Source organism: Nannobrachium achirus (assembly GCF_963921795.1).
Source record: "Nannobrachium achirus genome assembly, chromosome: 5".
In the NCBI taxonomy this organism is placed as follows: Eukaryota; Metazoa; Chordata; class Actinopteri; order Myctophiformes; family Myctophidae; genus Nannobrachium; species Nannobrachium achirus.
This window is the reverse complement of record NC_137814.1, coordinates 32,044,506-32,068,692: the sequence shown is the minus strand read 5'-3', so window position 1 is coordinate 32,068,692 and position 24,187 is coordinate 32,044,506. Positions and strand designations below refer to the sequence as shown.

The 24,187-nt window shown below is 41.0% G+C and overlaps 2 protein-coding genes across 2 annotated transcripts in view; both read right to left on the bottom strand.

Moving 5' to 3' along the window:
• Nucleotides 1–7,302, bottom strand: part of LOC308285002 (contactin-associated protein-like 2) — a gene marked incomplete at both ends in the record, with an annotated part of 48,376 nt that extends 41,074 nt beyond the window's left edge. The window contains one exon of the mRNA XM_080725722.1: nt 7,212–7,302. Within this exon, the coding sequence (XP_080581848.1) occupies nt 7,212–7,302 (91 nt within the window). The remainder of the gene's footprint in view (nt 1–7,211) is intronic.
• A 6,887-nt stretch (nt 7,303–14,189) lies between these two features.
• On the bottom strand, nt 14,190–23,702 carry LOC308285511 (DEP domain-containing protein 1B-like; the record flags this gene model as incomplete). The annotated part of the gene is made up of 11 exons (XM_080726281.1): nt 14,190–14,354; nt 14,771–14,956; nt 15,724–15,900; nt 16,165–16,331; nt 18,235–18,375; nt 18,639–18,686; nt 19,019–19,149; nt 19,901–20,028; nt 20,944–21,085; nt 22,286–22,551; nt 23,655–23,702. The coding sequence occupies 11 exons, from the start codon at nt 23,700–23,702 to the stop codon at nt 14,190–14,192; spliced, it is 1,599 nt and encodes a 532-aa protein (XP_080582407.1).
• Nucleotides 23,703–24,187: the final 485 nt, after the last annotated feature.

Here is a 24,187-nt window from a genome sequence, read left to right as displayed (position 1 = left end):
AGGCAAAAAGATCTAAAAAAAAAAAAGTAGCAACATTGTGAGCAGTGCAATTATTGTACCTCTAGCTTCTTCAACAGTGTGTACAGGTAGGTCTATTACAATAAATAATACGAGTAAGACGCCTTAAGAGCGAGAAGCGACCGCAGAGCGCGGGGAAACAACAGACTTAAAAAATAAACAAAACTATTGAATTTACATGGTGTATCCATCATTTCAGCCACTGCAGTAGTGTGGTGGTGTTTGCCTGCAGACACACATTGCCCTCTCGCTATAATCTGGTGTTTTCACTGTTTTGTCCCCGGCCGTCTACCAAAACAAACAGTGAAAACATAAAAAATACAGCAGAGGACATTGTGTTTCTAGGTAAACAACCCCACACTACTCCAGTGGCTGGTAACTGCTGGCATAGAAGGAATTGCTTGGTAGAAAATGAATTTATTATGTTATACTGTAAACACAGAGTTATACTATGCGAGTATGCGGCAAGACAAATAGCCAAATATCAATTCAAAAACAAGCTGTTCTGAATGTTACTTGCCAAGTGTTGGATGGAACTGCATGATTTTTGCTACTAGCCTTATTTTCTGAGTGGACCAGATCAGCTTTTATTCTAGGAGAGCTTCAACATGCACACTCTCAACCAGACAGGGTCTTATTGCAGCATGTCTCCCATGTGGATATCGGCAGTGGCTATAAATCAGAGTTCTTCTTTCACCACTGGATGTCAGGCTTCATGTGGCCAGTCTATGGCGTCAGTTGTCTATGGCTATCCATGATGTATGACTCCAATTTTAGCCAAAGTTTCAGCCTCCCGTTGACTTCCATTATGAAGTTGAAGTTAAATATTTAATGAAAGTATCAATCTTATGGGGGAGTCGGGAGGGGGGGGGGGGGGGGAGTCAGTGTGCATGATATATGTGGCACTGATCGGTTAAGCCGTTTGCGAGATTAGCCAGGCACACACACAAACACGCAACCTCACTCGCACGCAAACGCACGCAGACGCACGCATACTTGCAAAAGCATATACTTCCACACAGCCTACACAACGCCTCACATCGTAGATGCCTGCTATTTTCACTAGTTTTGTGCGACAGTCTTGTATGATGAAGCAGGGCTTTACTTAAGAAAAAACGTATACATTTGAAACTTGGAGATTGGAGGTTTCTGCTGGACAGTGACGATATATTGCAATAGAATACAATCACTTATGCTGATACCCCTGACATATACCCCTGACATAGAAACACATTTAAGAGTAGAAAGGAGTTACTTTCTCTCTACTCACCACTCATCAATGACAACAACCTGGCTAGTTAAATTATTCAGGCCTGTACAGGCATGAATATCAATCGACACCCCAACACTCTACTCTTTTGTTTTGTCTTAAAAGCTGCCATACATGAACATGTCCTTTGAATTAGGTTGAATATCTATTCATGTCTCCAGGGTTCAGGCCAGGGCAGTATGGGAGGTCTTAGGTCAAAGTCTTGATTGCCAAGACAAAACAAGCTGAATATCGTCACTGTCGGGCAGAAACCTTGTATCTCCAGGTTTCAAATTTGTATGTTTTTTTTGCAAAGTGAATTCTGCTTCATCATACAAGGCCGTCGCACAGGAGTAGTGAAAACAGCAGATTTACAAGCACATAACGCCTCGCACAGCGAGACGTTGTGGTAGATCTGCTAGATCTGCTGTTTTCACTATTTTAAATCTTTTTCACAATGTACAGTAAGATACAAAACGAACGGTTTTGGAGATACAAGGTTTCCACCCGTCAACAACAGTATGATAGGAATCAGGATTAAAATGTGTTATTGGTGCTGAATATGCACAAACATTGCTTTTATTCACTGAACCACACATCCCATGGTATGCTCACATTCTCTTAATTTAAAACATTCAACACCCTAAAATGGAGTGACCATGCGGTCAAACAACCAGCGGTTACAGGATGAACCACAATCATGATCTTATACTATGTTATACCAGTAAGACGCCCTAAGGGCGAAAAGCAGGATGGAATTCGCACAGAACGGAATTAATTTGCAAGTGTGATTCGAGTTGCGGTTGGTTGTTTAAGTTGGACAAAATGTGGACAAAATATCTTCCCAAATATGGATATGTCTTATGTTATAGACATCACTTGAGACTCACACAATATGTCCATATATGGGCATTCCAAGCTATGGGCTTAAAATTGATGACATCAGGGACCTCCATATGGGCAGGTCAGCAGTTATAGACATTGAGGCATTTGTAAATTAATTCTGTCTTGGCCATAAATGGAGCATCCATATATGGGCATTTCCAAATGTGGGTCAACAATGTGATGTCACAACAGGTCAGCTATAAACATTGAGGCGTTAAGCTGCCATGGTCATTTAGTCCACAATGTGATGTCACAACAGGCATTGAGGCATTACCTACCTAACCTACCTACCTACTGACTGACTCACTCACTGACGGTCAGGATCTGCCGGGTTTCATAGTAAATGCTCCCTACGGTCACAATCAACTGCATTACATACACTTATTAAAGCATGGACTACTATTTACACTGGTGTTGTTCGTCTGTCTGTCAGTCTGTCTGTGTGTGTGTGAGTTACACTGAGTTTAATTAACACAGAGGGTATCACCACGAGGGCCTAATTACTGTATGTGAACATGTTTTCAGATAGAGTCAATAGCTAGGGGGCAGTAAAGGCAAAAACCTCAGTGTTAATATACAGGTAGTTAAAATAGTGTACAAACAGCAAGATGTGTACACTCTCATTGAATTGTACAGTATCCATGGAGCAGTGTTTGTAGCTATACAAGGCAGACTCACTACTTATACAGGTTCAGTGAAATATAAATGTGTTAAGGTATGTTATACTGTGCCAACATAAACATAACAACAATAATAAAGCTAATGTGATAACAATAATTGATATCAAAATAACAATAAAAACCATAACCATGCATAATGATATCTTGTATATCTCAGCTGTCGGGCAGAAACCAACCAAAATATTAACGTTTTAGGAAATAAAAATAAATAAAAATAAAAAACCACAATACTGCCTTAAAAAGTTGTGGTATGGTGACTTTATACATTGCAAGGTGAGTAGCGAAGTAATTTTGTTTATTTTGACTGAAGTTGAGCCCTCGTAGAAATCCTGGTCTAGTCTTTTAGCCAGCCGCCTGGACCAGAGCTAGGGCGGTGTGAGCTTGTAGATTGTCTATTTTCAAACAATATCGAAAGAATGTGGACTAGTTGACAGAAATCTTGTATGGCTGACTCCCTGGCTCAAAATATTTCAACAGCCATTATTCATTTGGGTGGTCTTTCACAAGAAAAAGTTTGAGAACCACTGGTGTTGAGTTGACAGCAATGCTCATCTCAGAAAGCACACACATAAGTCCCTGCTGGCTCAGAATCATATTTCTGCCTGAACCTCAACGTCCTCTGCTTCCTGTCTCCTCAACTACCTGGTGGTTAGGGCTGTCACAATTATTACATAATCGTCTAATCGCGATTATTTGACGTAATCAAGATTATTTTTCATAATCGTCATAATCGTTTCCATGTTGAAAAATTTTCATATATATTTTTTTTAATGTAAAAAATAGTGGAAATAGCAGATCTACAAGCTCACAACGTGTCGCATCGTGTCATATCTACCATGTGCAACTTCAAAGCCTAAAAGCCAAACATAAATGTCATTGTCAACGACAAAGACACAATTAAATCGTTAATCGCAATTATTTGAGTGACAAATAATCATCATGTAAAATGTCATAATCATGACAGCCCTACAGGTGGTAATGCAGGAATGCTCAAAACAACAACAAAAACTAAAAAATAATTATTTGTCTATGTGTATATTACATGGGGGGGGGGGGGGGTTGTCAGAGGTTTAAAGGATTTGTCAGGGGTTTGATGTTGTACAAAGCTGTTGGATGCCAGTGAGTGTAATTGCCAGAAAGGTTAAAACATTGGGAGTGATCAAACAGATGTTTGAGCTGACATGCACACAGAAAATGTTCCAGTTTGATCTCAGCTTAAAGTTTGAAAAGAGGTATTTATGTTCAGTGATGTTCAAGTGAAGTAAACTGGTTGGATGTATCACGATAAACATTGTCACATCAAGTATTAAGGAGAGTAGGAGTACTAAAAACGCTTGAGTTTCTGGAGATGGCTGTGCTAGTGTGCTTATAGAGAAATATGAAACATGGATATTCATGTTTCATTCATACTTTCACAAGGAAAGAATAAGCTGATTACTTCTCACCCCAACAGCTTCATGATGTCCAAAATAAAGACTGTGACTTTGAAGGAAAAAAAAGCATAGCCAGCATTTTCTAAACAAGGCTACTACTGTACTATACTACTAATACTAACCAGTAAGACGCCTAAGGGCGAAAAGCGACGGAATTCGCACAGAACAGAATTTATTTGCAAGAGTGATTCGAGTTGCGGTTGGACATAATGTGGACAAAATATTTTCCCAAATTTGGATAGGACTGAAGTCTGACATCATAGATGTCTTATGTTATAGACCAGTGGTTCTCAACCTGTGGGTCGGGACCCTCCCAAAATGATTGGGGGAGGGGGGGGGGGGGGGTCCCCAGTTGAATAACTTAATGTGCAACATTGTTTACTCACTCAACAGTAAACAAAGTAAAACAATATAAATCTAGATACAACAATAGCTGTAAAAGAACAACATGCAACAAATTAAATAAAATGTACCTGCAAAAATAAATAAAAGTAAATCTCTGTAATTTGGCTGCAAAGTACAAAGCGAGTAGAGTGCATGCCCTAATAATAACTACTATAATAATAGCATTTCTTTTCTTCAGTTAAAGTATTACCTACAGCCAGCATCTATAGTGACTTCCTTCCTCTCTCTCTCATTCACATTCATTGTCTACCTCTCTCCATCTTTCTCTGCCTGGGGCATGTGATGATGACAATGTTTTGGGCTTGTGTGCAAGTATGAAAAGGCACAGGGCAATGGGGGGAAGGGTCAAGGGACAATGAGACACAATAAATTAATCAATTCTGATTCTGATTACATTATCACCGTACAACCAGAGTAGACGAATATATGGAGTATATATGGAATATGGAGACGAAACTTTGGACATTGAAGTTTTACTGCCACGATCACTGTGTCTCGTTTGATTTACATGGCACCGGCACCTTCTTTTCACTAACAAGTTTCACTGGGAGGGCGTAACGTGTGCACTGTGCAGAGGAATAAGCTATCCCTCTTAGTTCCACTCCCCACTGAACAATCCATCCGTCCTGTACGAGTCGCTGCAGTGTCAGAGATCACCCTCCCTGCTGGCCTCCCACCTGCAAACATCCCCCGGCGCCTATGGAGTTTGTTGGAGCGCCAAAAGAGGAATCCAGGCTGATGGGCAGGAACTTCACCCAATGCACCACCCGGATGCAACTTGGTTTAAAAGCTAACAGACTGGTTTTCTAAGACAAGTTGCATCTCCAGAGCCTATGGGGCCCTAACCCCAAAACTCTAGCCAGGATTCTGAAACAGACATGATGCACTATGCACTAGCTTGTGTCAAGATCTAACATAATATGGATATGAGCCAGGCTATGAAGTGCCTTGAACTTTACAGGTAGCAAATGTAGGCATGCTAAATTAGGGGTGTCTAGTTTTACCCAAGAATCTGCATAGCAGCTGAGTCCTGGACAGTCTGGACTGGAACCAGATTAAGAGATGATTTGTCTGGAGAACTTTCACATCAGCCAGGCAGTCATGTGTTGAGGCCAACCAACCAGTAGCTGAGTGGAAGATCATGTACTAAGAAAAGTCCTAAAAGTGAGCCTTGGGGCACATTATTCCTAACCCTGAAACATAACTGCCATATCGGCAAATTGAAACTGCTCCAAAACAGGTTGAGGTGGATCCATGACGGTTGTGAGATACAATACATTATTTATCCCTATAGGGCCTACTTGACCGGACAGAAGACTGGTTTGAGCTAAACTTTTAATTTATCAGCCAAGAAGTAAACCAATTAAGAGCAGTCCCATTGTCCCAGATGCCAAAATGTGAGTGTGTGTGCCAAAATGTCTCAATTTATCAATCAGCATTGAGTATCAATGGTATAAAAAGCTGCACTTATCAGCACTACTAACGTTTATCAACATACATACCGGTATGTTTCTTTTATCACTAAGTCATTTGGGACTGCATGTGCAAAGTGCTATATGTTGTTGCTGATGGAAAACAGTTTGAACTTCTCATGACTCTTGCTTGTATAGCCTAGATAGACCTACAGGCATATGATATATAGGCTACACAGCAGCAAACCTAATCCACAAATAGGCAATCACATAAATTATTCACTGGCTTCATTTCCCATGTGGATTAACATGCACAAAAAGGAATACATGTCATTTGTTATCTGTTCTCTGTTTTTGCTTGCTTGTTTGTTTTGTTTTTCTACTTTGTAGGGTAGGCTTGCCTATAGCAGGTGGTTATCCAACAACACCAACAATGATACACCACAGTAAGCAACCAATCAAATGCTGTGACTCCACCCCAAGAAGGTGAGAGAATAACTTCACCTGAGGAAAATGTGGTTGGTGTTTGCTTTTCATATTGTCTGCCTGGTCACTTTTATTCGAACATTTGGTGAATGAATGGTGACATGTTTTCCCACGTGGATCAGAGCCAAACAAGATTGAAAATGAATTAGAATTCCCTAAAATAGGCTGTAATTCTATTCCCACCCATGTTAATCTGAACCTAAACAGGTTCACCTGGATTTCTTTAAAATTGTACAGTATGATGATGCATTTTCCATAAACAAACACACACGATAAACAAAAGGTAAGGTATTAACTATTAAGGGATGCTGGCAGCTGCCAGTCTGGAATCACAGAATTGATGGGTCACCACTTTCTGTGTAACACCGGTAATTTTGTTATGATCCATTAGCGCAGCCGGTAGTGGTCAATATGATATCCCGCTGACGCACAGCGAGGCTCTGCGTTGGCCACGGACCAACATAGAGCACCCAGCAGCACAGCATGCAGGAATGCACCCTAGTGTGCGTGTGCGTGCGTGCCTGTGCGTGCGTGTGCGTGTGTGTGTGCGTGCGTGCGTGTGTGTGTGTGTGTGTGTGTGTGTGTGTGTGTGTGTGTGTGTGTGTGTGTGTGTGTGTGTGTGTGTTGTGTGTAGCCTACTTACGGGATGCTGAGGAGGATGCTATATCAGGGATGCTCCACAGCAGGAGAACCCAGACCCACGCCGCTCCGAGACGCATCTTCATCTGGTACATCTCTAAACAGAAACACAATGCTCCCATGCAGCCCGTTTGTTTAAAAAAAATACCCTATATATCTCTCTCTCTCTCTCCCCCCGTTAACCAAAATGCGTCATCGCCGCCTGGCCGGTGCGCCTTCCTTCCAATCCGGTAAAGACAATCCAGAGAGCAGCAGCAAGACACGCTGCTTTGGTTTATTATGAGCAACACAAAGTGCCTCTGTAGGCTGTACCTCCGCTTCCCCCAAGGAAGCAATGGCTCGCCTCTCAGCCTGCCCTGCGCTCTCTCTTTGTGGCTGGCAGTGCTGTCACCTTCCCTTCCGGTAAAGCATCAGCACCAGGCGGCTAGAGATCCACGGAAATGCAAAGATCACCTAAATAAAACATGGCTATCCCCCGCCGTGGACCTGCAGCATGCATCCGCATCGGTAGAGATGCACACCCGAGTCTGTCTGATTATTATCGGGAAGAGGAGGACAGTGAAGCCGAGATCGGCTTTCCTCAAGGAGGAGGAGGAGGTGGTGGTAGGGCAGAGAGAGGTGGGGGAGCTGTCCAGGTGCTGAATCGCTGCTTGCTCGGTCTAGCCTAGCCGCACCCCTTTGTTTTGGTATGGTCCGCGTCGGTGAGATGAAGGCTGTAACGCACGTACGCGCGCTTGTGTGTGTGTGTGTGTGTGTGTGTGTGTGTGTGTGTGTGTGTGTGTGTGTTAGAGAGAGAGAGAGAGAGAGAGAGAGAGAGAGAGAGAGAGAGAGAGAGAGAGAGAGAGAGAGAGAGAGAGAGAACAATAGCATGTGTCCCCTCTCAATAATATACCAGAGTTTATTATAATGAAATATAAATAAGGAAAAAAAATGACTCAATAACAAAAAGTTACAATTAGGCCTACACTGAATAAAATTACAATTAAATTAAAACATGCAAATGTAACTCCAACTGTTATTTAATTTCTTTCTTTAATTTTCAGACATCAGTAAACCAACAATAGATGGGATGTTAGACATACTGTTCAGTGTTCACACCTTTTATGGTGGTGAACTGGTGATAACCGGCTTCACAAAACAGTATCATGATTCATATGATATATGTTCATATGATTAGGTTCTGGTATAGCCTACCAACAAACAGCAAAAAGTTATTACCGTATGTAAACTTAAACAAGTAATGTCCAGCAATCATTAACAGCAAGAGGATGTACTCCTATTCAGTTTAGAATAAAAAACTTATTCAGTAAATTGCATCTCCTTCATGGACACCCCCAACTGCCCCATTATTATTCCTTTGTTGGTGTAACTGGTAACTAATTATTAACCATGTCAGTTTATCCATTTATTGTATAAAGCTTCTATTGTTATTTAGTCATCTCCACACATGAGAGAACGTTTAGCAGTCCAGATGCTGAATCCCTGCTGTTGAGTCTAGCCTGACTGACTGGCTGATTGATTGATTGATTAATTGATTGAAAACTTTATTGGAAGTTTGCATATGGTAACTAAAAGGATAAACACCACAGGAAAGCTTTTAGGCTTGTTTCAATTGGGGTCCTTTTTTGGAGCTGTGTGAAGCACAGGCTCCCTATACGTGGCCGTGTGGGTCTGTCTGTGTGTGTGTCTGTATGTAGCCTGAACTTCCTAAACTTCGGCACGCTACTAGTCCCACAGTTTTGCCACCACACACTCGCGCCATATGTCAAATCGACCTGCTTACTCGGGAATGGTGGGCTAGTAACTTGCTAAGAGAAAGGTTCAATAGTTTAATTGATATTAATTTATTAGTGAATTAATTTTCCCCATTGACTTATAATGGGAATCGCAAAAACTCACATTCAATTATTTGTCTCTCGCAAACCATAGGGGCTAGAGTTTCAAGACTTGGAGAGGAGGTTCATAATGATTTCAAGGATTAAATAAAAAATAATTGTGTCATTTGGCCGCATGGTGGCGCCATAACAGCCCAGTTTACGTTTTGGCCTATAACTGTTGAACCGTAGGTCGGAAAATTAAAAATATTTTTTCCCTGGATTCCTTGGGTCATGACGCATCTCCCCATATAGGCCACGCCCATTTGCGCCATGATAGATTTTCCGCCATCTTGAATTTTCTCCAAAACACACTTTTTGCTCCTTTTCCTACATATTTTCTTCAAATGTCACAAAAAGCGGTACACATGATCCACACACACACATACACACACACACACACACACACACACACACACACACACACACACACACACACACACACACACACACACACACACACAGCTCCACTTCACACGGGTGTGATTTTTTGTATAACATACAACATGAAATGACAGACAAATAAAATACAGTAGGCCTACTATGCAGACAATATCATAAAAAACAGTCATAACAACAAAATACAAAATAAATTAGCGTTTTTAAAGGAGGGTAGGGATTTACACTCCATAAGGCCTTCGGTAGCGCGTTCCACATTTTTGCGGCATAGCAGGAGAACAAATTTAACCCTTTGTTTGAGCCAAATCTGGGTTGGACGTGATCTGAGGAGCTGCCTCTGGTGTTGTAATTGTGGACATCCTTGACGTTTTGGAAGTATTTTGTCAGGCACATGGGTATCTTAGTGGTGCAGTGTATCTTGTACACCAGGCCCATTGCAAGTTGCCTTACTCTGTCAGCTACCACGAGCTACACCACGCTTAAAAAGTGATCAGGGGTAAGGTGACCCGAGATGCAGAAGCCTAATCAGTTTTTAAGTCCTTTGTGGCACTGTGATACCATGGACTCCATAGTCAAAGTGGGGCTGAATGTGTGCTCTGCTAGAGTCTTCAAAGTATTTTATTACTGACCAGTGGGGCGATCCTCTGTAAAAAAACAAGTACTTTTTTTTGATTACCTAAGTAGTCATTTTGTCATTGGAAAGATTAGCCTCTAGGATGCAACCCAAGTAGGTAATTTCATATTTTCTTGTCATTAAATTGTCACCCACTTTGACTGAAGTTTTTGACCTTGCTGAGGTTAGGATTTGACCAAAGAGACTGCACCCTATAGTAGGCCTGGTATCTGGTCCTATAGTCTGTAATGTAAATACACCTGCATGCACGCGTGCACAAGCACACACACACACACACACACACACGCACACACACACGCACAGTGCACACACGCATGCACGTGCGCGCGCGTGCGCGCACACACACACACACACACACACACACACACACACACACACGCACTCACTCATGCAGCAACAGTGCACGCACACTCACTCACGCACACGCACGCACACACACACTCACGCACGCACAGTGCATGCGCACACACACACACACACACACACACACACACACACACACACACACACACACACACACACACACACACACACACACACACACACACACACACACACTAAGGCCTCTCAATTAGAGACTATAGATTACATGTATGCGTCGCCTCCATCAATCACAAGCTTGGGGCCCTGCTCCACGCTCCACTGATAAAGTTGACTAAAAGGGCTTCTTGCAATAGGTCAGCACCTATGTTGCTGAAACTGGGACAGCTATTTCTTTCTGGGCATGATGGGTTCTTTTTTTATTTATATTTTTTGCCTGCCTCAGCACATATTCCACTTCCAATTAGACGTTGCAAATTCATTTAAACATGAACCTGGAGAATGTGCAGGCTTCCGTAGCCCTGTGGTGCTGGGGGTTTAATTGGGTAATCAAAGAGAACCAGGATTTGGTTTTTAATTATATTTTATTTTTAAAGTTTTGTTTTTTTGGCTGAGGGAGGAAGACAAGGTGTAAAAGTACAATATTTGGATCCGAGATGTAGTGGAGTAGAAGTAAAATACATATTTTCTAATTTATTTTGTACAGTATTTAAAGGAGTAGTTCACCCTCCAAATGACTTTTTTTCTATTGATTAGTCACGCCATGGAGAGTAGAGTTCAATCATATTTTTTGGTTTTTGTCACATTCCAAAGACAAAAATTTGATTGGAGTAAATTTACCCCCATTGATTCCGGATGGGGACCCGTTTCGAAACAGGTCTCCATCCGGAACGAATGGGGGTAAATTTATTGTTATCACATTTTTGTCTTTGGAATGTGACAAAAACCAAAATCATTTTGGGGGTGAACTACTCCTTTAAGTAAATCTACTTAGTTGCTTTACACCACTGACAAAGAGCATATGGTCTCTTCAATAGGCAGAGACCTATAGGGCCTAGGCACAATGATATGACCTTTAATTATCTTTGGAAAAGTAGTATACTTAGCAAAGTACTCACTGTTCATTTGATTGGGGGCTAGATCCAAGGTTAATTTAATTGTGAATGTAAACATTGAACACTGGGAATGTTTCTATGACTACAGGACAGGAGATAACCCTTAAAACAAGATATTCTGCCACAATAGATGTGGCATAATTAGCTGCACGAATTTCTCACGTTTTAGTCATGTCACTTTCTTGCACTACATTAAACCAATAGTCCTATCTTGCAGTTTATGTTAATGTATTAAAGTCCTTGAAAGCTGAACATCTGTATTTATCAAACCTTTGCCACTCAATTTAGTGGCAAAAGACATACTTGCAAAAGAGCTCTAAAATGCTCAAGTGATTTCCTCACTACATGCAGGGCTGTGAATTCAAATTGCAATGGTAACAACCAGATGATGCACCAAATTATTCTTATTCTTCTCTAATAAAATATTGTATTTATCTTGAGCTTGGCCCCACTTCTGCTGTATGCTATATTTAGTATTTATGATTAGTTTTCTGTAATGCGGTAAGAATTTATGTTTCACAATAGGGGTTCATTCTAAAATATTATTTTCATTCTAAAATATAGACCCAGTTGGATTTATATTAAAACACTGCCCTCATTGTTTAAAAAAAAAGAAAACACTGCCCTCTAGTGGAAAACATAAATCATCACTACCAAATATCTGCATAATGATAGTTTCACATAAACTGTGCACTCATTCGCTACCTGCTCACTTTCCAAGTCACTCTGGATACAGTCATTGTTTTTAGATGCCTACATGATGATGTGCTGAATTATAACTTCAGAAAGAAATACTCTATACAAAATATAATTATAGATCATGTAAAGTTTATTCCAGCATAGAGATATGGGCACCCTCTCAACAGTCAGTAACAGTTACTCCAGCATTATTCCATATAGTTATTCCATAACTGTTAAAATATAATGTAGTGTTCCGTTTAAACCCCCCCCCCCCCCCCCCCCCAGTGGCGAAAAAAGGCTTCTGGGAACCCAGATTAGTCTGGATAACCATAAACCAGGAACATACTTCAGACAAATAAAAATAAAATGTAGTACAGACACAGAAACAGAAAAATTACAACATACAACATAAAAGTCAGAAAGAAAGGAACAAAGATATGTGACAAGAAAAGATGGAACATGTATGTAATGTATGAGAATATTTCATATATACATATAAAACAAGTCAAGTGTAAAAACATCAATCCAGTTAATTGACATCAAGTGATTCATTGATAATGAAATGTACCATTGCATTCAAATAAATATATAGTATGAACTGCAGGAAATGCCACACATTTAGGCTATTATTATTATTGTACCTCTTAAAATAAAAGACATTTAGTAATCCACTAAAACTTTAGTGCTATATTGTAAACCTAAATTAATATTATGCCCAGACATGTAGTACCATGATCATGACTTTGTAGTGTTTTTGTTGATATATATTATTGTGTAATTTTTGTACTATAATGATGAATTGAATACATTGGACCACAATGGAAACAAGTCTCCAGGACTTTTTGTGTCTGACTGTACCTCATTCTCTTTACATTTCTGACTATAAGTATTCAATCAATCAATTCAAAACCAATGTTTTATAAAATGTGTTAAAATAAAATAAGGAAATCTGTGAATCCAATTGAAATGCATTTGCATTGAAATTAACAAGAGAATCTTTTCAGTAGAAAATCATGTGAAATGCATTTTATATTTAGTGTACACACTAACTCAATCCAGTTAAAATGCTTTTGCTTTGAAATAAGCAAATTGCAATTCCTTTGAATAAATCTTTTCAGTAATACAGAATTAAATCTACCCGTATAGTGTATTTCAATGAACATCATTGGACAGTGTTATTTGTTATCAAAAGCTGCACTTATCAATTATTCGCTATAGAATATTCAAGTCTACCGGAATGTTAAGTTGCCTTTAAGGATTTTTTAAACTAATTTCATAGATAAACAGCATTTGTTCAACAGCAATTAAGATTAACAGTATTAAACAATTATTTTGATACAACTCACATATTCCACCATGGCGTATGACTCCAGAGAAAATGATGCATTCACATCACTTCTCATGTCCTGAACACACACACGCACGCACGCACGCGCGCACACACACACACACACACACACACACACACACAACCACAATACTGGCCTGCAAGATCGATCCAGTGGTATGCAAGATTATCTGTGGGGACACAAACTTTTTACTTTGTCCAGTAAAAAGAGGTAAAATATGAGGATGTGTATCCTGACTAAAACCAATGTGTGGAGAATACCCCCCATCTGTTCAGATGGATTCATATGCCCTCATTTATTAAACCCTCTTAGAAAGAGATTCAAGTACTAGCTGTTCACAGCTGAAATCATTTGCGCAATTATTATTTATATTGTATGACGAATGAGACTTAATAATGAGACTGATAATGAGGATGATGCAAGGCTAACATTATTCAGGTTATTGTATAAATGTGTTATGATCATCATTTGATCTTGCACAAGTTTGATAAAAGAGGGCAAATGTCTCCCAGTCATTGCTCTCTGAGCAAACAAGCTGTATCTGCCATCATTCACACATGACAATACCAAATGCAGCATATGATCCGAGTAGCCAGAGGGGTTGATGTGTCAAGCTCTGAAACTCCAACTCCTCTGGAAGGTTTGTAAGGGTTTCTTGAGGGTAAGGAACATGAGTTGTGGTTTGAGTCGTGGGGGTTTGTCAGGCAGGACAGCGGCTTCACTCTCAGCGGTAGGAAATCGCTTCTGGTAGATGTCTGGATAGGACCTCTGGAACTACAGAAAATTGAGGGTATGTAGATTCTTATTAGGGCTTCACAGTTCAACATCACTACTAAATAATGCATTTTCCAATGCCAAAGAGATTGTAATTTGTAAATTACATAAATGCTAATCCTAAACAGATCCTGACTTTTCCTCCTCCCTCTCAGCTGACTCTGCAACCCCCACCTTTCTCTCTATCAATTGTGGTTTCAATCTTCTCTATCCTTTACCCTCCAGGCTTTCTGAAACCCTGTGAGCTGAAGGAACAAAGCAGCTAAAAGGAAGTGTCACAATACAGTCTTAACCAAATTCTCTCTCACTTTCAGTCAACAGCTGTACATTAACTTGACCAAATCTCACACATCTGTCAAAGCCAAGGAGTGATTGTTTCCCTTGTGATTTCACTGTCCTCTGTTTTTTTGACATACCTGTTTGAGTCTCTTCCTCTTGTCCTTGGCAGAGAGCTCTTTGTCAGCAATCAGCCCCTCCAGAAGCTCCTGCAGAGGCCCCCGCGTGGCCAGGCCCCTCTGCTTCTCAAACTCTGCCCTGCTGATCTGCTCACAGAAGGCTGGAGACGGTGTGGATGGGCCTGCATCGGCACCCGAGTACTTGATCTGATGGAGAAATGTTGTTTGATGCTTTAAAGCTCAAGAGACATTTTTCAATTGCTTTCCTGACTCCACTGTTTTGTCAAAATAAGACAGCTTTCCTCTTTGCCCTCAACCTGCGACACCTGAAGCTAAAGCTAGACAACCGTGCGTGACACAATTACTTACTACAGGTCATGTCTTGTGGTGGATAATCCACAATTGTGGGAATAGTGAGTATGCTTCCAGTGCTGGAAAAAGTACTCAAATGTTTTACTTGATTTCAAAATGTACAAAGTATTTGCATTAAACTGTACTTAAAGTACCATTTCAAGTATAACAATCTTAATATTTGCCTGAGGTGTAGTAGAATTATTGGAAATATTCAGGTAAAGTACACACATCTCAAAATTTTACTTAAGTACAGTACTTAAATACATGAACGTTCCACCTCTGCTTTTCACAAGGTCTATGATGTTTGCCTTGGAATAAAAAATAAAAAAGGACAAAAAGAAGTACTCCCAGACTTCTACACATAGTTTGGTGTGATAGGTGTGTGCTGACCTGTACCCGTCGGAGATGGGAGAGGTAGTTTGGTGTGATAGGTGTGTGTGCTGACCTGTACCCGTCGGAGATGGGAGAGGTAGTTTGGTGTGATAGGTGTGTGCTGACCTGTACCCGTCTGAGATGGGAGAGGTGATCCTCTACACATAGTTTGGTGTGATAGGTGTGTGCTGACCTGTACCCGTCGGAGATGGGAGAGGTAGTTTGGTGTGATAGGTGTGTGTGCTGACCTGTACCCGTCGGAGATGGGAGAGGTGATCCTCCACGTGGCGGTGGAGGTTGGCGGGGACCTGGAGGACCACGTGGTCCTGTTCCAACATGAAGCTCACCAGCTGGGTGGCCAGGAGGTCATCCAGGTCCACCTCCTCAGCGGAGCCCAGGATGCAGCGAGAGAACGTCTGCACCATCTGCAAAGAGACAGGCCATAAAGTGGTGGAAGAAAAAGTGTATGTTTTGGATAAGAAAGTTGAATGAATGTGTTGCATTTGGAAAAGCTGAGGTTTTCAAGCAATAATGAGACTTTGGTAACACTTTTGCTATGCATCCTATGTAAGATTTTAAGATTTTCTTTTAGATGTTTTTACGTTTATCATGAAAAATGGACAAACAGTAAAAAGTGATATGTATATTCCCTATTGCTGTATCTAACCTAGATAGAGAAGTGCACGTACCAGTGTACGGGTAGCAATAGTGTCATTAAGTGGAGGCAGAGCAGGGTTCTGGCACACGCGGGCCATGAGACGCAGTAGAAGCTGTAAGCGTCTTCTGTTGGCTGGTGGCAGTAGGAGGCAGCTGACCTGGAGGGCTTCAACTGCTACCTCCTGCTGTGGGAGCAGGCCTGGGGAGGAGAAGAGAGAAGATCAAGGTATATATATAGACCTGTCCCAATTATTGCATAATCGTCCAATCGCTATTTGGTCATAATTGTCATGATCATTTCCACGTTGAAAAATGTTCATATATTTTCAAAAATAGTCAATCTACAAGCTCACAACGTGTCGCTTGAAGATCGGCTATTACCACTATCGATGTTCTTTTTTAAGTATAAAGTTGTCAAGTATGTCAGTAATTTCTTTGTATATTTAGGTTATGTGTCATATCTGCCATGTGCAACTTCAAAGCCCACAAGCCAAACAGAAATGTAATTGTCAACGACCAAAACACAATTAAATCGATAATCGCGATTATTTGAGTGACAATTAAATGTCATGTCAAATAAAATGTCATAGATCGTGATAGCCCTAATATAAGTAAACACTGTACTAGGGCCACTTGAAGTCTAGAGAAAAACAACGCTAAATTACCGTACAATTTTTTTATTCATTACGCTCTTGAGCATGTACATAACAAATTGCACCCACTGGCGATGGGCAATTCAATACACAATATTTGCTGCTAGAACCTCAAGTGGTTTGGTGTGACCAGCCTTCTCGATTAAGGGACTTTCTTGTCCTGAATTTACCCTCTCAATCAGCACTCCCAGGCTGTGTTTATGTTTGTTAAAGGATCCCCATTAGACACACATGAATGAGACTCTAGTTTTCCTGGGGTCCTTTTTTTCACCTCCCCTCATTGAAATGGTTATGTTTAGATTAGGGATCATTAAGGATGTGCAATCCTACATAGTGCTATTCAACAGTTCTGTTCAATTACACCATACAGCAGTCTTTAAAGTCTTGCTGTATTCTCCTGATGGAGTTGCATTTTATTTTATATGACATTAAAGTTCAATTGTGAAATCATATTCTTAGAATGTTTGACCGTCTAACTCTAGGCTGTTGTTTGTGTGTGTGTGTGTGTGTGTGTGTGTGTGTGTGTGTGTGTGTGTAGGCCAGGGGGGATGAGGTGAGAGGATGAGGCAGGTGTGTATGTGCATCATTTCATTGTTCGTGAATCACATTGTGCTTGTACCTTGCAGGGGTTGACACTAAGGTCTCAGAGGCACTTGCCCGTCGGGCAAGTACAGGTCACGTTCTACTTGCCCGAAGGTAATGCCCACTTGCCCGAAAAGTAAATCGTCCATTATAAAATGATAGGTACGATTTTAATTACCGCTCAATTTAACACTTATTTCTTTACTTTCTGGGGCTGTGCGATAAAATGTCATACCTCACTACCTCCAAATCCAAATACCAAATACTTAAGCTATGATTGAATATTTCTATGGTTTCACACTTGTTATTGTATATTTTTGCCAGACCCATGAAATGGAGTAGGCCTACATAAGCAAATGTCGGTCTGTCCGGGTTTTCTATATAAAGGGTATATATGATGATGACATGATGATGACATGCCTACAAAAGGCATGATGTCAGAGGGTTGGCAGAACCGGGGTCTGGCACAACCAGGTTGACCTGGTCTAGTTAAATGTAGCAACAGTAAAAACAGCACATTATAGGTAAGCAGTGCTCTTATTTTACATTCCACAGAGCAGAAGACAGAGCACTCTGGCCACGTTCAGGTGTTTAGACAGATATCTGGTGTTGTGTTTATAGACATTTGTGTCCCCTCTCAAATGAGCACTTGCCCTGTCGGGCAACCTGAAAGCCAACTTCACCTGCCCTGACGTTTTATTTACCTGCCGGGGGCAGGTGGGCAAGCCTTAGTGTCAATGCCTGCCTTGTATGAAATAAAACTGACTTGCCAGATTTTTCTTCATCTAAAAAGCTGTGTAAGTAAATGACAACTCAGAGTTTCTCTGAGCTTACAAGCTGTGGAAGATCCAACCAGGACTGACTTACTGAGGATGTTGACATACACATCATAAAGGTGGAATGTCAGTAGTGGTTCCTTGAGTCTCTGAAAGTACTCTGCAACCGTCCTCAGGACGTCCCTCTCAAATCCTGGGTACATGGGCTGCTTGCTTTCACTGCCATTAGGCCCTGACAATGAAGATGAATACGCTTTTAACTGCAGCGTTCACATAATGCTGAAGAAAAGACAGATCTGAACCACAAGTGCCACTATTCTAGGAACGTCATAGTAGGAGAACTTTCGGCGAAAATAGACTAACATTCCATTCAGTGAATAATATAGTACGGTATAAGCACTCACATTGACACAAGCATACTACCTACATAATATACTTTTTTTTCAGGATTTTTTCTTAGAATTTTAAGGTTGCATAGTACAATATTATACTCACAGTTTGCGAGGCATTTCATGGCTGATAACACCCAATAGGGCATGTCCTCTGTGCAGTAAGCAAAAGGGGGAGACAGGTGAGGAAAAACAAAAACATACCATCCTAATGAGTGCTGAGCAGAAATATTCTATCTGTTCACTAATAATACTACTATACTCTATATTTTATAAAATAAATAAATAAATAAACAAATAAATAAATAATAATCCAGAGTTTCTCAAACATTTTAATGAGCACCTTATTTAGTAATTTGACTGGAAAACAGCATGAAAACAACATAGGTTTTCCAGGATGTGTGGGAAAACCTGGCTTACACTGCCTGCATAAACAGATTACAAATTAGAAACAATTGAAAATGTTTTAAGAAGAATACACTATACCTGCTTTGTTCTTTAATATGACTATTCCACTCTTGTTAACACCGAACACATTTTGAACAATGTGCTTTTCATTCACATGTTTTGGGTCCAGTACTCCGCTCATCGTCTTCAGTTCCAGGACTCTCTGTAAACTAATGAAAACAAAAATCAGCAATTTAGTTGATGCTCTTGTGCAAGAGCCCCAAGTGCTAACATAAACTAAGCTTCAGTTCTTCTTAGATCAGCAACATTACAATTACATAAATAATAGGCCCTTCGATGAAAATACCGTAAGTGAAAACAAAGTAAAACTAATCGTTTGTCCGCCCTGAGACTGGGAGGTCGGGGGTTCAATTCCCCGGCCGGGTCATACCAAAGACTATAAAAATGGGACCCAATGCCTCCCTGCTTGGCACTCAGCATCAAGGGTTGGATTGGGGGGGTTGATCACCACCACCAATGGGGATCCTGTCTGTCTGTCTGTCTGTCTGTCTGTCTGTCTGTCTGTCTGTCTGTCTGTCTGTCTGTCTGTCTGACTGTCTGTCTGTCTGACTGACCAGCTCAGTGGCCTTGTGGTTAGAGTGTCCGCCCTGAGACTGGGAGGTCGGGGGTTCAATTCCCCGGCCGGGTCATACCAAAGACTATAAAAATGGGACCCAATGCCTCCCTGCTTGGCACTCAGCATCAAGGGTTGGATTGGGGGGGGTTGATCACCACCAATGGGGGTCCAGGGACTACAGATGAAAATTAGCCCACGGCGGGCTAACTCTGGCTCATTTACATTGAAGTGAAAACTGACATGTCCATTAATGAGCACGGTCCCTGTCAAATAAACAGATCTTAACTCTTAACCTTTTAAAAAATCTAGACAGGGTATATTAGAGGTGCCAGGAAGGTACTTACTGTGCAATCGTCATGGTCTTCCAAATATGGTCCACTTCCTTGGGGGTAATCTCCTTTCTGCGGACAAGCTTGCACTCCTGCACCTCCCCAATAGCTATGCTGTGCCTCTTACTCCATGACTCTGGGTTCTGAAACAGAGTTAAGCGCATAGAGATTCCTTTCTAGTGTCATCGCAGCGGATACAAATCTGCTTTTGAATCGATCTTTGGTCCACCGCATTTTGCCAAAGCATCTAAAAACTGACCCGAACACATAGAACTCCATTGTTGTCCAACATACTATCAAAACAAGTCTCAGAGCCGTACTGTTACTTTAGGTCAGCATAATATTATTTCTTCATTACAATGAACATGTGCATCCTACTTCTTTCCTGGAACAACATTATGAAGTAATGTGTGCATTGTCTTCCAGTGCTACAGTTAACATCGTCATCTATTACTACTAGTGCTATTACTATGGTAATCTCACAGTCAAACCAATGCTATTACTAGCATGGTGGTCATCTCTCCGTCATGCCAGTGCTATAGTCATATCTCTGTCATAGCAGCTTTCAGGGGTGTCGCACCAAATTCTGGGGCCTGGGTACAAGGATTCACTTCAATTATTTTGTGCTTTAACATATATAGCAGATATACAAGCTCACAGCTTGTAGATCTGCTATTTTTTTTAAATTGTGAAAATGTGTGCAAGTCTTTGAATATTTCAAATCCTTCTAAGGTTTTTTGAAAAACCTATGTTTCTATGTCAGTGGTGCTCAAACTTTTTCATGCGAAGGACCCCCAAAATGATATTTATTTGGCCACGGACCCCCATCTCAAAATATTTAGTTCCAGGGACCCCCCCAGAAGCAACATTTGAGTTACAAATGTTCGCTTAAAAAAATACATATATTCAAAGATTTGCCCACATCTACAAGCTCGCAGCGCAGCACCCTGTGAGCTTGTATGCGGTATCTGCTATTTTTCAATAGCTAAAGTATAAAATAATGAAGGCTCCTCTACCTTGGGCCCTGCTAACTCAGTCCCACTCCCCCCCCTACATACCAGTGCTAGTGGCTTCATGGGGACAAAGTTCTCATGCAGTGGCAGCTCCTCATAGTCGTCCCAGCGGATCAGTCTGGGCAGGTCCCCCTCTGTCAGTGGCGGTCTCTGGGGAACAGGCTTCAGTGGAGAGGTGGCTGGGAACCTGGACACAGTAAACAGAGCATGACAGCACCACTATGTACATGTTTCCAATGATTTTAAGCCAACCGGGAGTGCTTTTTTATTTTCCCACTTTTGGTTCCATCGAGGTATAATAATTGCCAAAACGTGGTCAAACATAATTAATGCACTGCAATAAAGTAGACATAGTTACTTGTAGTCAGACACGTATCACTGAACATATACCATTTTGAATTTTGCCATAGCATGAATGTACAAGGATACAATGGTAAATATGCAGATGGACACACTATTCTGCAGTATGCTTTTTATTTTATTTTTGTCTTGAAAGTAACTATATTTCTGTGTAAACTACCTTTTGACCATGATTGTTAAACCAGTGAAAAAAAACACCACTGTTCCTGTTTAAAACAAATTGGGGGGCTCTCTCTCATTGTGAACCCAAGGTTTAAATACAGGCTGAATGAATGAATCAGTGAACTTTCCTGTGACAACAGTTGGTGACGCTCATGTTCAAACATGTTGATCAATCATTGTAATCACTGTTGTGTTGTTATTTTCCCCGTGAAGCACAGGACGAGACACTGTTGTTTTCCTGCATAGTGCAGGACAGTTGTAGAGGTTTTACTGCTGTATACCGTTGCTCAGTGTTGTTGATACTTCTTGTTTTTCTTTTTATCTTGACAGTACTTTTCTCTATCTATCTACAGCAAGGGTCTTCAACAGGGGGTCCAGGACCCCTAGGGGGTCCTCAGAGTCACTACAGGGGAGCCTCCAAATCTTTGTGTGATAGAATCTTTTGTTTCTCCTTTTTTATATTAACCACTTGAACCCTAGTGTCCTTATTCTGAGAACTTTAGTCAAAAATAGCAGATCTACAAGCTCACAACGCCTCGCGCTACAATACCTCGCGCTGCGAGGCGATGTGAGCTTGTAGTTCGGCTATTTTTGGCAAAGAGATTTGGTGTAGAGGGGAAAAAGAGCAGACTAAGTAGAGTGAAAGGTCACGTTTATTAAGTATTGACGGTTCAAGTGGTTAAATATCTCTAAACACAAATTGACATGAATCCAAAATACACTGATGATTGTACTGTCAAACGATGAAACTATATGGAATCTATGAAAAGGTTGTGGGGGTCCCTGCTTCATCTCTCTCTCAACTAAGGGGCCCTCCCTGGCCTGAAAACATTGAAGACCCCTGATCTACAGTATGAATCATTACCTGTACAGCTGACCATTGTCTTCAAAGTCCTCTTTCCCATAGCGTCCCTTGATGTCCTCGATGACATGGTTCTTCAGGAACTTCCTGAGCAGCTGCAGTGTCTGGTAGCGGCTCACGTTTGGTCCAAAGTACTGGTTCTGCCTCAGCAGCTGATGGAGACACTCCACTCCCTCTGACCCGGTGAAGCTATGCTCATAGCTGCGGAAGTGCAACCAGTGTCTTCTGACCGGCATGCTTCCCCGAAACAGTTTGATGGTTTCATTCCACTGTGGACAGTGAGTGAATAAAGCAATGCACGTCCAATGTTAAAATTAAAGCCAGGTGCCGGGCAGAGAGAAATACAGTAAGAACAACAAAGTCTGCACAGTGCACACTGATCCAGTGTTCTCTTTTTTTCAGCAAATTTTGATTTAGTCTTAGTCTTTTGAATAACACACGATTTAGTCTTATGAAATTGTTTTAGTCTTGTCTAGTCTTAGTCGAATAAATATCAAAATATTTTAGATTAATTAATTAATCTAAGACTAAGACTCTTTTAGGCTAAGTCTTTTGGGGTAAATATAACCACATAACTCTGAACAAGTCATTGTCTTCTACTGCCTGTTATTTGGTTCAAATAAACCATACATAAAAGATGTATTTGGCTTTCATTTCATTTCAGTTACATACCAGTGTTCATTTTTTACAGCCATTAGATTTAGTCTTAGTCTTTTCAATAAAACAAATAATAGTCTTTATAGTCTTCTGAAATAGTTTTAGTCTAGTCTAGTCTTATCGACAAAATATCAAAATCTTATAGTCTTTTAGTCTACACAATTAACACTGCACTGATCTTATAACCACCAATGTCAATGTTTTGTCTCGAAACGTCAACCTTGGTCTTGGTGGTAATAAAAACAACCTGAACATGGATCCTGTGTGCAGACTGTGTTGTTCATTCCACTGAAGGACAAGGAGATGGGAAAAACAGATGTCATCAGAGCAGCAGATCCCAAAAAACGTGTTTCCCCGAAGGCAAGAGTATTCGAAAAGAGGAAAACTAGGTTCATTATGGTGGAAGACACTTTGGTATTCAGGAATAACTGCCTAATTGCTCATGGTTACTCTGAATGAGTTTAAACTGGGGGTATACCGTAATTACACTGCAATAACGCTGGTGCAGATTTCCTTAATATCAACATTTCCCGTTTCTGCAGATAACCATTTGGTGAAACAATAATTGTTTTAGCAGACTATTGGCCGGCTACAACATGCTCCGCAAAACGTGTATTAAACGAATACGGAATGCCCTTTTCATAATATTTCATAAACATGTAATAACACACCGCTCGCTCGGACGGATGGACGCACGCACGAACGAGTATCTTACCAGCTTTGTTGCTCTGTATGGGCCCGGTCCAACCTTTCTCCCGTCCATTATCGGCTATTAAACAAAACAGTCTGGAAACATGTAAAATGGGAACAAAAATGTCTTAACCTGGTGGTCAGGGCCGAGAACACAAATATCCATAAGCGTTCATATTGAAGTTTGTATCGTAAGCCTCAGGTCCCCACAGCAACACGCATCAACAATAAACTTTGAAATTCCAGCAGTACAAAGGAGGAGCGCCGTGATTGGTCAGAGGAGCCACGCTGGCGACGTGAGCAGCGTCGAGCGTCACCAGAGCGTCACGCAAACCACCCACTTCTTGAGTGTTACACTGAAGTTGGTGACCTATACTCTTTTGGACGCCACTGATAGAAGTTTGAATTGCCATATACAATTTGCGGTCAAGCGCGAAAGTGAGAATATTTGTATGGGTAGAAGATCTCTTACAACATGCCAAACCTCACACCTGGCTGAAACCACATCCGAGATCATGGTTCAATACAGAACTAATTTCGGTATAACACCGAGGCTGC